The sequence below is a fragment of the Marmota monax genome, unplaced genomic scaffold (assembly GCF_021218885.2).
Source record: "Marmota monax isolate L192 unplaced genomic scaffold, Marmota_monax_Labrador192_F-V1.1 WCK01_AAM20220418_F8-fsc00001, whole genome shotgun sequence".
NCBI classification, from domain to species: domain Eukaryota; kingdom Metazoa; phylum Chordata; class Mammalia; order Rodentia; family Sciuridae; genus Marmota; species Marmota monax.
In genome coordinates, this window is record NW_026693777.1 from 36,206,155 (window position 1) to 36,220,501 (window position 14,347).

Genomic DNA, 14,347 nt, shown 5'->3' on the forward strand with positions numbered 1-14,347 from the left:
TGGGGGCATGACCTTGAATGGGATATTGCGACCCTGCCTCCTCCCTTTCTTTTTGCTTTCCAGCTGCCATGAAGTGAGCAGCTTTACTTCACCACCCATTCCCTGCTATGATGTTCTATCTTGCCGCAGGCACAGATCAAAGGAGCCAAGTGACCATGGATTACACCCATGAGTCAAAATAAATCTTTCCTCCTTTTAAATTCATTTATCTCAGGTGTTTTGTCACAGTGACAGAAAGTTGACATAGATACTTTATGTGGACACAGAATGTTTCACACAATTTTCAGAAAAACCTTCATGCATTTTTTTTAAACTTTAAAGTATGGGCTAAAACACCCAAATAAATGCACTGTGCCCCTGATTGTACTCTTGGGGAATTCTAGCTTTTCTTCATCTTGTTGGCAAATACACCGTGCTAAATTAGGATTCCCAGGTTATACTTCTATATCTGCTAAGAAAACAGCAATTTTGGTGTCAAAGTGCCTGAGAAGTTAAATATTGCTTGAATAGTTGGTGAATTGGGGATAAAGTGTTTTAGAAATCAGAACCATTTTTCTAGAAGTCTTTACGTCTTCATGAAGAGTCCTACCTCAGCTAATGTAGAGGGGCTCCTCATGCTTACCTGGCTGACTTTACAGTAGGTACTGGTGCTGCACAGGTATGGGACGCTAGGGAATTTCACCCCTTTTTAGGCTTATCTTGATTGCTTAGCAGGCCATCATACTCTACAGACTCCAAAGGCTCCATGAGCCAAGGACTCCAATTTCTATTCTTTGGATGAAGAGTATAGAGGCCAAAACAGAGCACAGCTGTGGGAGGAAACTTAATTGCCATTGCCAGCTCATGGGTCAGAAGAAAAGGACAGAATACATACCTGGGTAGGTTGTAGAGAGGAGCCATCCTGAAACAGGCCACAACTGCCCGTTTCCGCTGCTTTGACAACAGTTTGTGCCAGACAGCCTTCTTGGACCTTAAAGGTTGTTCCACCTGTGAAGAGATCACACAAGTAGGTACATGCTAGGCTGATATGAGTGGCAGAGGAGAGTCACCTGTAGCCCAGACTTCTTAACCCTGGAAGAATTTTGGCTTTCAACCGTAGTCAGAAAAATGTACATAGCAGTAGATGATTCCACTTGTGAAGGTATTGGGTTTTCTTTCTCCCATGTGCTGTTAGCCACTTATTGCTTACCAGCAGCTTTACAAATAGTAAAAAAGTCATTTGAGATAATGGCAAGAATTTGTAAAGCAGTGGAAGGGAAAAGAATTGAGGGATCTGCTATGATGAAGCACCAAAATGATACTTGAAGATGATATAGGATGATCCTTGTTTTCTCAGTCTTTAAAAAAAATTATACATACATACACACACACACACACATATTTGTAGTTGTATTTGGACACAATATCTTTATTTATTTATTTTTATGTGGTTCTGAGGATCGAACCCAGTGCCTCACACGTGCCAGGTGAATGCTCTACCACTGAGCCACAACCCCAGCTCCTGCATTCTCATTCTTTAAAGGATACCTGTAATCAAGAATTTACTGTGGGGGCTGGGGATGTGGCTCAAGCGGTAGCGCGCTCGCCTGGCATGCGTGCGGCCCAGGTTCGATCCTCAGCACCACATACAAACAAAGATGTTGTGTCCGCCGAGAACTAAAAAATAAATATTAAAATTCTCTCTCTCTCTCTCTCTCTCTCTCTCTCTCTCTCTCTCAAATAAATAAATAAATAAAAATAAAAGAATTTCTGAATTCTTCTATGTAGACTAACCATCCTTTAAAAAAAAAAAAAAGAATTTACTGTGGAGAGGAGCTTTGTATTCCCCAAGGTAGTCTTTCTTTGTCCTTCCTTAGATCAAATACTCCATACCTGCTCCAGGTGGAAGACAGCTGCTGAAATTCTCTGTACACGTTCCACTGTCTTTTCTGGATTTGAAGGTTCTTCACTCCTCAGAACATCCTTGTAGAGGTTCAGTTGCCATTTTACAGCTGGGTCATCAGACTAAAAATTAAATCAGAGCCACAAAAATAATTAATTCCTTGTACCTCTGGTACTGAAAAAGGCTACCAGGGTTTCCATATGAATCAAGACTGTCTTTTGGGCTAGGGATGTACATCAGTGATGGAGTGCTTATCTAGCATGTGTGAAGCCCTAGGTTTGATCCCCAGTGCCATTAAAAAAAAAAAAAAAGAAAAAGACTCTATTTTATTGTCTCTCTTCTCTCTCAACTATTGTCTTCTGCAGCACTGTAGATGATACTATGTTGGAAATTCTCATTCTAGCCTCCATACCTCTTAACTCTTCTGACATCTTTTCATTACTTTATCTCTTTGTGCTTCAATTTTGATGCTGTTTCTTAAAACAATCATCCAATTTATAAATTCTCTCTTCAGCTAAGTGTAGCCTATCTTTTTAATCCATACATTGAATTTTAAATTTCAATGACTGTTTTCATAATCATTATGAGGTTTTTCCCCAAAACTATCTCCCCTCCTCCTGTTTCAAAAGTATTGTCACCCTTTATATGTCTAATATTTTAATTACATTTATATTTAACCTCTTTTCTATAGTTCCTTATCTCTCAAATTATTCTTGTTTTGCATTTCTTGACCCTCTGATGGTGGTGGATTTCTTTACATGCTTCGAAATTTTTTACATGACTTTATTTTCAAGAGGAGTTTTATTTAATGACATTAGAACCTCTACTTGAGGAAGTGAAAACTTTCCAAATAGTTTCATGGTTGTTTCTGCAGGAAATTTAAGGATTTCACTGGCTCAAGGATAATTTTATGCAAGTTTATCACTCTGCATTTGTGCCCAGTGGGGGAAATTAGTCCCCAGCCCCTTTCCCTTTAAGGTTACTAAAACCTGTAGCCCCTAAGTTACATATTTGGCACTCTAAGGACTCCCACAGCACTCACTTATTAATAATATTTATTTATTTATTTTCCTGGCTCTTGGGATTTCTTGTTATTGCCTTTTTTCTTAGAGTATTTTATCCACCATTCTTGTATATTTGGGGCAGAATGAAAGATGTTTTTATATAGGCTTAGTTCTTCATCTGAGGGCATGATGTATCTGAGGAAAGAGTCTAGATTCACAGGCCTAGAAAAATCTCAAATGGCCTTTAAAACAAAACTTCTGTTTTGATTATGCCAACCTAGACACAAAATTATTTTGCTTCAAAATCTCACTTGAGTGGGAGGTGCTAAAACTTCCCCAGGTGTCCATTTCACTGTTTAACAAGTCTCACAGCCAGTGAATTCTGAGACCTAATCCAGATCCCCCCCTGCTATGGTTTGACATTCATATAACAGGAAGTGGGAAGGCATACTTCATCAGATACGTGTTTTACATCCACTTTATAATAGCAAAGGAAAGAACAAAAATTGAAGGCAAAGAGCTAGTCCTACCAATCAAACACTGCTTTTAGAACACATTTTAAAAAGATGAATTAAACTAAGTGGGAGGATGGAACCCAGTGACAAGGCACAGCCTATGTGGTTCTCCTTGTCTTCCCTCAGCATCACCTTTTCCTGCAAGTGCAAGTTATTCCGCAGATGTTCCTTAACCTCTTCATCCGTGTCCCTCTGCAGAAAGAGAGATTAAATTTTATTACTAGAATTCACCATGGGAATGTAAAATAGAGTACAGGGGTGTATGGACAGTTAAAGCATGATTTTCCTGAGATTTTTTTTTAAACAAAAGAAGAAAAACTAGAGACTCTTCCCAAATTACTGACTCCCAAACTAGTTTTAAAACAAAGGTGTAATGTCTCTGTGCACTTCGATTTCTGTTCATTTGCCTTACCCACCCACAAAAGGGGGACTTGCCCTTCACTAAACAACACCACTACTACCACCGCCACTGCCTAGATGGTGGCTCAGCCTAGCCAGATAGGCAGCTTACACAGCTGTAGCGTGATTTTGCCAGAGAGATCAGCTCCTGGTCGCCTGGTGTGCACATATTCAAACCAATGGGCAGCATTTTCTTCAGCGCGGCCACGATGAGGGATGTCTGGATGGAGTACAAGTCTCCCCTCCTCTTTGTCTTCTTCCGTTCCTGGTCCTGTCCTCCAGACTAGGAGATGATATTAAAATAAAGAGAGGGGATCAGTGACTATCTGAAAGAAACCATCTCAGCTCAGAGGTAGCCTGCTTCCTTGTGGCCCTGTCAATATGGGTTGGGCCTTACTATATTTCAAAGAGCAGTAGTCAAAAGGGTGTGTTAAGCAAAGCCATAAAACACCAGCCCTAACCCTGAGCTTCCTCTTCTGCACATGCACACAGAACCACAAAACTAGACACACAACATATCACAGACACCTATGGTCTTGCTCACTCACATCTGGACCAGATGAACAAAAGCCTGGTGTTTTGCAAAAAGAATGATTTAATGACTGATAAAAGGACCCCAGAGAATAACTGAGAACCTTCATGCTCGGGAATCACAAAAATGTGACAGAGCACTCATTATAGGACCATTGGTCTGTTTCCAGGGCTGAAGCTAGTGTTTTGGAGCACTGGCATCCGGCTTAGTACTCCCTATGATAGGGCAATGCAAATTCTCACAGGAAAAGGAAAATTCTAGAGCAGAGCTGCTTTGGGATCTGGCTGAGAGAAAGATGAGAAACTGGACATAAAAGAAAGCAGTCTTAGGTCCAGAGGAATTTGTGTTTGTCTTTTATTCAATACCTTTCATAAAATTCATTCAGTGGAGCAGCAGGTTTGAGAGGAATCCAATCCCCTGGGCTCTGGACAATGGCAGCCCCAGGCAACAAACAGAGGATACTCAGTAACCACAATACAAGGTGGGGTCAAGGGGACAAGGCACAAATTTTATGATGGCCAGATTTGGAAAAAGCAATGTTGGTCACATGGTACTCTGCTTGCCGGACTGTACCTCTGTGAAGTGATATCTGCTTGATGCAGGGAAGGCTGGGTGGACAGAGGCTCATCAGGGAAATGAGAGAGAGGCAGTCTTTACAGCAATGAGGTAGCAGCACTGTGATTTACAATGACATACAGATAGATGGCTCTGGGAGCAAGGGAGGATAGTTGCCACCTCTGGAACTTAAGACCTGGGATTCCTGGGCTGAGCAGAATTCATTTCGTGAGAGATGTGCTTTTGAAAGATAAGAGGACAGTGGGAATTAACACTACCTTGGGGCTCATGACTTTAATTATTTTTCAAAGTGTGAAAGAGGGTCGCAATCATTAATGGCACTTTTATAAAAGTTGTGATTTGTTCCACCAACCCTGGGTCAGCAGCACCTTCAGTGAAGTGTCTGAGTAGCAAAACCCAGTCTGGCGAAACACTGCCTGGGAATGCTGTTTACTTACAGAGGCACATTGTGCCCAGTGCTCCAAAACACCGGGTCAGCCCCCAGGACAGCTGTGGGAGGGGCAGTAAAAATTATGCAGGAGGAAGAAATGAAACTAAGGAAAGGAGGCTTCTTATGTTCCAGAACAGATTGAAATGTGAAATTTGGTTCACCCAAAGATTGTTCAAGTTTTAACATTTACTGAGCACTTGCTAGCTTTCTTGCATGTTCTACCATCAGGTGTGAAATCTAAAGGTTGTATCTAAGGACAAAACTCATTTATGGTCTATTACTGTTGAAGATGCTTCAAATCATTCACCAAAGATAGAACTGGTTCAGTGTGTGTCAACTCTGTGGTATCATGTATGTGTAAATGTAAAATGAAAATGGTAATTCACAGTATATAATCAAGTAAAATACTAAAAGTGTAACTGTATAGATTTGATTACATAATTTATTTACTGCTCAGTCTCTATTTGATTTGGCCAGTGTCATATTCTAATGATAAATGCTACACATATGACATGACTTCAGTGGGCCTGATACTTGAAATAAAACATTTTAAATCCTCCCTACAATATTGAAGAATTAACATGTCAGTTTTATGAATGAAAAAATGATGCTCAGGGAAGTCAAATAATTTTTCGAAGGTTCATACAGCAAATATGCATCTGAGCTGTTCTTCAGATGCAAGTCTGTCTTGACAGGGCTCCATTTCCAAGAGCTGCATATGACCTGGTCTCTACAGCTCCCTTTCTGTACCACATCTTAGGGCAAGGGGGGTTGGGACAATAGTAACAGATACTCATTACTGAATAGAGAGGGAAGAATGTCCATATAATAATATTTAGGGGTGATTGGAAAACTGCCTCAGGGTTTGTTCTACCATATGCACACTGTATGCCAAAAATTCATGGTTGTCTGATTTCAGACCTTGAGTTTTGTCCTTGGAAGACTTTCTTGGAGTTAATGGGAACTTTGAACAAGAGGCAGAACAAGTGGACTGTGAATAGGCTGAGGCCGCTAACAGAAAATAGAACTGTGACCCTGAGTGGCACCACAGCAGAGCCAGTCTCCCAGGCTCTCAAGCCCTGTCATCCCTATCTCTGTTAGTGTGGTGGCCACCAAGCTAACAGAGAGGGCAGCTGGGAAAGGGAGCAGAGATGGCAAGGAGACCTCGGTTAGGGCGAGGCTTGGCTGGCTTCCCCGGCTTCCCCTTTCCAAGGGTGGGTAGGCCTACATTCATTCTTTGACAGGCAGTTGTCTTCCCTGGAGCAGGCCTGGGGACCTCCAGGTGAGAAAATCCATTCTGTACCACCCCCATGGTGATCACAGTGCAGAGGGGGCCAGAGCCTGGCACCTCTAATACTAGGACAGAAAAGACACGTCATGCATTTGACCTGTACCTTTACTTGCATGGCCTGTGTGGAAAGACAAAAAGAAAAGAAACAAGGAGAAGAGTCAGTCAGGAAAAGCAAGGGGTCCGAGGCGGAAAGCACCACATATTATTCATAGCTTCTTAGTCCCAGTTCTCAGCCAATGTGGCAGAAACTCAGCTTTTGTGGGCATGAACATAGCATGAAGACCAAGTGGAAGGTTAGGATGGAGGTTAATTTGGTCAGAAAGACTTACACCCAGACCAGCAATTCACCCTGGGGCAGGGGCAACTTAGAGAGCAATCTTCTAAGGGGTGTGGCTCAGACCCAGTCCATTGGACTCAGATCTGGTGCCCACATGAACTTTTTTTTTTGGGGGGGGGGGTGGTGCTGGGAATTGAACCCAGGGCCTTGTGCATGCAAGGCAAGCACTCTACCAATTGAGCTATATCCCCAGTCCCCCTCCCCTCCACAACCTCTTTAGATGTAAAGTCTTTCCCTCATCCGCTTCCCTTCGTTTACCAGGGTGAGCTGGAGAATCTGTTATGTGACCAAAGACCCCATTTTTTCTTCCTTTCACCTACCACATTATCAACTCCAGCAGGTCAGTGGCTACAAAAGAGAGGGGAGAACTGAGCCCTGATTGTGCTTCTGCTAAAAGGTTTGCTTTTTAAAAAGTACTCTAGGAATATCCAAAGTGCTTTGGGATCATCCCATAGTCCAAAGAATGGAGCATCTTCCTTCTTACATTGTGACCTTCAAATGCACCCCCATCCTACAGGTTCTACTTTTACTCTTCACATATTGCTAATGTAAGTTAACTCACTGCAATTCCCTAATTTCAATTCATATACCTTCAACATAATTTCATTTCCCCATACTTAGATTATAAGCCCTCAGTGGTAGTTTATGATCAAACAGATGGTTTTATGTATAGGCCTTTTGGAAAAACCAGACTCTTCCAGGATAACCGAACTTGATGAAGGCATCGCACCCAGTGGTGGATTGCACCAAGGGAACCGGGAGAGTCCACATCAGGCTCGTGCACAAAGGCAAACCTGTGCCGTGGGAAGGTCTTACCCCACTGAAAGGGCAAGTAAAGACAAGTTTACCAAACATCCAGCATTATAGGCAAGGAGATTTTCTGGAAATTGGACTACAAATGAGAGGAGAGGAAAGGAAAGAGAGCACTTAAAGAAGATGGGCCATGAGAGAAGCTGGGGGAAGGCTGGAGGGGAGAAAAAGAATGGAGGAGAAAAGAGGGAGGGGAGGAGAAAGACAGGGGCAAGGTGGGGAGACCCAAAGGGAGGAAGGGAGGGACAAATATATATAGAGACACAGACTATGAACTTAATGAAGCAGTGTAGGAACAAAAGAATACAAAAAATTAAAAATAAAGAGGCAGAGGGAGGAAATGAAAGAGAGAGGACAGTGAGTAAGAAGCTCTTCAGCTTAGAGCAAGAAGAAAACTCCCTCATATGCTCTGAATGCCCTTGAAAACTCAAAGATACCTTCTTCTAAAATAATTCCTGTTCTTAAATCTGCTGAGATCACTCCATGGGTGGAGGGCTTCAGACCCTGAAGTGCCCTCATTCCCATACCCCCAGATCTGGGGTGTTATGGTTTTTAACCTTGGTCAAGAAACTGGCATTTCTTGTTACAATCACATTCTAACTTACCATTCCCCTCCGAGGAAGCTGCTGCCATTTTTCCAGAAAACAAAACGAGTTTAAAACAAAACAAAAAAGACACTTGCTCAGCTTAGTTACATTTAGCTTAACATATATCGCAAACTGGTGTTATATAAACAAAATATACAATGAGCTCTCAGGAAAAAATCTATGTTAGCTTATCAGAAAAACAATGTATCTTTGAACTGACCTTCTGGTCATCAAGTCTGAGCAGTCCACTGTATATTTTTCCCACGCCCTTTCTGAGTATGCGGTGGTATACTCAGTGTGTGCGGCATGCAGCATCATGCACACACCTCCACAAAGGCTGCCATGGGAGCTAAGGTTAATTTCATTTATACAACACCAGAATTCAGTTCAGAGTGGACATAAAAGCAAGCAAAGGCAACAGGAACCCATTCCGACCAGGTAGTAGAGAGAACATCTAAATTGCAGGTAAGCAAAAGGCAATAGGGATTCAACTGGTAAGGAAGAAGACCCCTTCCTGGCTCCTCAGTATGTAATCCTACATCTAAGAAATACCAGAAATGGCTATGGGCTCCTGTTTATTGGAGGTGTGGCAGCTCTCTGTCTTAAATAAAGCCCTGCACTTATCAAATGTTATTCTGATCTAGAGATATAGATGAAGACTAACTCTTAACCAGAGCATCTTAGTAGAGCTGTGAAGTCAGACAAAAAGTTCAGCCCCATTACATGGATTGGCAAATCTGGGGCCCAGAGGAATTAAATGAACGGTACAAGGCTCTAGCTGTGACCAACAGTGGGGCCAAGGGCAGGACCTGGCTTTCTTTCAGTTTTCAGTCTATTTACTACTATGCTCTGTATTCAGTTGAGGCATCAGGAACAATATGAACACTTGTTACCCTGAAAAGCAGGGAAAATGTTATTCATCTATGGACAGAGGGCCTGCAGTTGAATCACATTATAACTTTGACCTCATCCCAATTGGCTCAGAAATAACTGGCATACAACATACAGGGAAATGAAATGGAAAAACTTGCTCCTGAGGCCTGACTTTACCAACAGATTCCAAACATGACTATCCTCTGATGAAAAGAACATCTTCCTTTCCCCACTCATGATGTGAATGAACAAAATATCAGGTTAGTTTGTTAGTAGGCGAGTTGTGAGATGTCATTTTTCTGTCACTTTATCTCTTTCCAAATGTAAACCCAAGGGTCCTGAGTATCTATTCATCACCAGTGTTGAGATGTCTTTGCCATTTCTGCTCATCTGGGATCCAAATCCTGTTATCAGAGTAATTTCCATTGCTTTGCTGCCAGCCCCTGCCAATCACGATGGATGCTAACTGGTTCAGCCTAGGAGCCCATGGAGCTCCCCTAAGCTGAAGACGGCATGGGATCTGCCTGGGATCAATTGACTTTCTGTAGGAAGACAGGATTAAAGGGGAGTCTATGATGCTATAAGAAGACCCTGCAGAGGTAACCTTAGATAAACTAGATGTCTTGGGGAGCTAGAATCTGAAAATTCCAATCTTATGCACCTCACAGGAGCTGATATGTTTACTAAAAGGTGAATACAAAATGAATTCTGGAAATTGAAATTATGTGAAGCACAAAAGGATCCACTTTGTATGTGGATTCCTCTGCTTTGTATGTGCACAATTTTGCTTTAAATAATAAAACTTTATTTAGCAATGTATAAATATATTGAAAGTGTATTCTGGTGCATACTTAAGAGTGAGTCCTAAACATACAACAGTCAATTTTTAGATGCTGGAAGAAGTGCTAGTGCCAACATCGCTAAAAGATGATGAGACAGGAAGTTCACAGCGACTATAGCTAACCAGACCTAGCTCCACCCTTGGTGAAGTTCCAGGGGCTGAGGTTTTTGTTTCTGATGTCATACCACTCCCTTCTCTGCAATCCCATAAACACAGGTCCTCCATCCCAAATTGTTATTGGAAAGATACCCAAGGTCTTCCCTATAAAGCCATGACTCCCATCTTTTCAGAACTGACTTTCAGTTCTGAGAGGTCCCCATGCACAATCCTCCTTCCTGAATCTCAAAGGCAGCACTGCACCACCAATGAGAGAGATGTGCATCTCAGGAGTGATAGGTCACTTACACTTGACATATACAGCCAACCTTCATTGAAGCACATTTCTTAGGGAGACAGAGTCAGGGGTAAGAAGCGGCAATAACACATCCCATTTAAGGAAGCTTTGCTTTTGTATCTACACCTGAAGGAGTGTGTCTGGGAATTCTCTCCAATCAAAACAACCAAGCCTTGTGCAGAGCTGACTCAGGAGGGGCTGGGGGCCAATTTCCTCCTCCTGTATCCCAGCTATGTTCCTCCCCACAGCTTACTCACAGATAGATATATTTTAAGGCAGGTGTCTGATATGCCCTCTTTCAAACATTTCCTGCAGGGAGGTGGACAAATGTTTGGCTTTCTGGGTGCAACTGTCATGGAAAATAAATACAAGGCATTAAGAGGTCAACGTATCTGAAATAAAATAGGTTTGGATGTTCCAGAGAGGAGGAAAACAAGCACAATGTAAGAGCACCCGCTATCGAAATCATCCAAGCAAGGTAATTTCCTCCTAGCTAATCAATAGGTGGCTCGAAGCATGTGTGTTTTTGTAGCTTCACCATACAGGAAGTGGTTCTATTTTAAAACTGCTAACAGCAGGTTTGTTTTGGAGACCTCTCAAATGCCTTAGGCAAGTCTTGAAACTTAAACTTTCGGACATACAAGCAGTTATTTATTCACAGAATGTGATGACCATGCTAATCGAAGAGCAGTTTCTTCCGTGGCTCATTTTCAGAGAACAACAGTCGGGACTGTTGGTTATGTAGTTTGGCCTAAATGAAGTACAGGGTTAATACCCAGAAAATATGAAACAGATCCAAGTCATGGCTGAAGTCAAGGTTGAAGAGTCTCTGGAATTGACTTCTAAGGACTTACTTTTGACATCTTGCTTTTGCTGTCTCCAGTTAAAAATGCCAAATTATTAATTTCATTCTGAATCACAAAATTTTGCTCTTCCCTCTTGAAGTTCTAAATGGTGGGAAATAAAAAAGCAAACATTATAAGAAAGCCTCTCAAGCTTTCACAGCCTTTCACAACCATCCTAAATCCAGGACCCAAAGGTGTCCTTACGTGAGATTTACACCACAGGATGAAGACCTCTGCCACCATGCGGAAGAGCTGGTCAGAATCAGCATCGGGGCTTTTGAGCCAGTTAGATCTGGGTTGAAAAGTAAATGAACAGGTTTATGAAATTCAGTAAGGATTACAGTAGTCACACCCTCCAAGTTGCACCAGCAGACACTTACCCAGTGAAAACTGCGTTCTCACATGCAGGTGATAATCAGGGAGACTAAGATCTTAAACACTTAGATGCAGGTATTAAATGGGGTAGACATTTTTGAAGGACCTACAATTACCATTTCTGTTTTCAATCAAAGGATTCAAAAATTATTTTAGCAAACAGATGTCAGAAATCAACATTTCAAATTTGTCATATATAGGTTTCATTTCTTTTTTAAATGGACGAGAGGATTAAGTTTAAGCTCTAAATTTGGGGACAGAACTCTTTAATACATAAGGGTGGAAAGCCCAGGAAAGTCTTGGTCACTATGACGTCTAGTTTTGCCCTTGACAATTGTCATTGTCAAGCCTCCGAAATTCTGAGCACTGTAAACAAGTCATGCCCTATCTGGTTTCCTTTCAAACCAGATTTATAAAAGAAATACGTAACAATGTTTTTCAAGGTCATTTGAAGTGTATGAGCAGAGACCAAATATCTCCCATGACATCCAAAATTATTTGGAAATTCCATACAAATAGCCATTTTTTTTAAAAAAAAAGACTTATTAAGATATATCACAATTATGATTGTGATATTGTGGCTAAATTGAGAAGAATTTTTTTTTAAGTTTTCTTACCCCTAAGTACCTTATATATTTGAATTAAATTATACTTCTAAAGGGTTAGGTAAGTTGCCATTTCCAAGTATCTGCAGAGAGTAGCTCAAAGGGAAAACATAACATTTTTCTCTCCATAACATTTCTTACACCAAATATGTGACCCCCTCCTCATTATGCAATTCTCCGATGATCCAGATGCCAATTAGGCATCCTACAATTCAATGACATTTACTACTTGGAGTTATCACAGACACCACAGGCGAAAGTCCCAGTCCCACAAAATGGCTTCAACTTCAAACACCAGTCCCAAGTCTCAGGTTGACCAAGGCTGTAAATCAGGGGGTCTGATGGCTTCTTAGGTTCAATAATTTGCAAGAACAGCTCACAGAACTCAGGAAATCACTTTACTATTAGTTTATTATAAAATATGCAATCTAGGAATAGCCCAATGGAAGAGATGCATAGAGCAAGATGCAGGGAAGGGGTAAGGAGCTTCCAAGCCTCCATCCAAGTGCACCATCCTCAAGCATTTCCATGAATTCCACCACACAGAATGTCTCCAAGCCCCACAGTTTGGAGTTTTTATGGAGGCTCCGTTACATGGGTATGATGGGTGATATCACTTGTCTTTGTTAATTCCATCTCCAGCCCCTTTCTCCTCTCTGGAGGTCAGGGGAGACAGATGGAGCTGAAAGTTCAGTCATCTAATCATATGGTTAATTTCTCTAGTAACCAGCCCTCTCCTTCCCAGCGTCACCTATTACCATAAACTCAGTTGAAAGGGGCATATGAGTGATGAAAGACATTCCACTCTAATCACTCAGAAAAATCTAAGAGTTTTAGGTTTTAGGGATGAAGACCAAACATATTGTATCACAATATCGCATTGTCACTCACTGGAGTTAAATTGTTTATTGTCTTTCTTAGGTTAAAAAAATATTTGACTCTCCCAAAGGACATGAACAATCTGATGCCTCTTGTCCTATTCAGGGTAACAGCTAAAAACAGCAAATTCCCTCCCAGTTCCTTGAGAGGCCGAGACAGGAGGATTGCAAGTTTGAGGCCAGCCTGGGTAGCTTAGGGAGACCCTGGGTCAAGCAAAAATTTTTAAAAAGTGTGTGTGTGGGGGGCAGGGGCATAGAGCTGTAGCTTGGTGGTAGACAGCTTACTTAGCATGCATGAGGCCCTGGGTAACAAAACAACAAAAACCCAGTTGCCTTCCCTAATCCCTGGGGACAGACTGAATTGCCTGGGTAGTTCACATTTCCTGCCCATTCAGGGGCAGCACAAAGTTAGGGTAAAAGGGAAAACACTTTTTTTTTTTTTTTTTGGTACCAGGAATTGAACCAGGGGTGCTCAACCACTGAGCCATATCCCCAGCCCATTTTTGCATTTTTTTTTTTTTTGGCAGAGGGTGGGTACCAGAAATTAAACTCAGGGGCACTTGGCCACTGAGCCATGTCCCCATCCCTACAGGGTCTCACTGAATTCCTTAGTACCTCACCATTGCTGAGGCTGGCTTTGAACTCACGATCCTTGCGAGCTGCTGGGATTATAGGAGTAGGACACTGTGTCCGGCCTAAAAAACTCACTTCTAAAGATCGTTTACTTAGCCTCCCTTGAGAGATGCCCAGGTAACTAAGCTCCAATCAATGAGATCAAAGTGGAAGCTGTCCAGTGGGCCTCCTGGGAAATCTTTCTAAAAAGGAATTACATAGTGGAAGGTGTCTTTTTGCCTCTTCCCTATTGCTTTCATACTTTGGGATGAAAATATGATGGCTGGAGCTCTAATTGGTGTATTATACCATAAGGTAACTTTGGAGAAGGAAGCCAGTGTTAAGGATATAGAGACCACAGAGTGAGGCTCTGTGATGAGGAATAACCCCACTGGCCTTCGAATGGCTATCTTTGGACTTCTTTTATATATGAGATTAAACTTCTCATCTAGTTAAGCCACTAGAGTCACGTCTCCATTACTAGCAGTCAAATTCAATTCAGACTTGAGGCTTAAGATTGATAATGCGTTTTGATTTCTTCCGCACTGATTTTTCAGGAGT

The 14,347-nt window shown here is 41.8% G+C and overlaps 1 protein-coding gene across 1 annotated transcript in view; it reads right to left on the minus strand.

Moving 5' to 3' along the window:
• The window catches only part of Ryr3 (ryanodine receptor 3), a 517,407-nt gene that overhangs the window by 41,685 nt on the left and 461,375 nt on the right, over positions 1-14,347 (minus strand). Inside the window, exons 68-73 of the mRNA XM_058584663.1 lie at positions 11,521-11,608; positions 11,326-11,418; positions 3,913-4,083; positions 3,534-3,593; positions 1,873-2,004; positions 875-987 (exon numbers count right to left, since the gene is read on the minus strand). Coding sequence (XP_058440646.1) covers positions 875-987; positions 1,873-2,004; positions 3,534-3,593; positions 3,913-4,083; positions 11,326-11,418; positions 11,521-11,608 — 657 coding nt within the window. The remainder of the gene's footprint in view (positions 1-874; positions 988-1,872; positions 2,005-3,533; positions 3,594-3,912; positions 4,084-11,325; positions 11,419-11,520; positions 11,609-14,347) is intronic.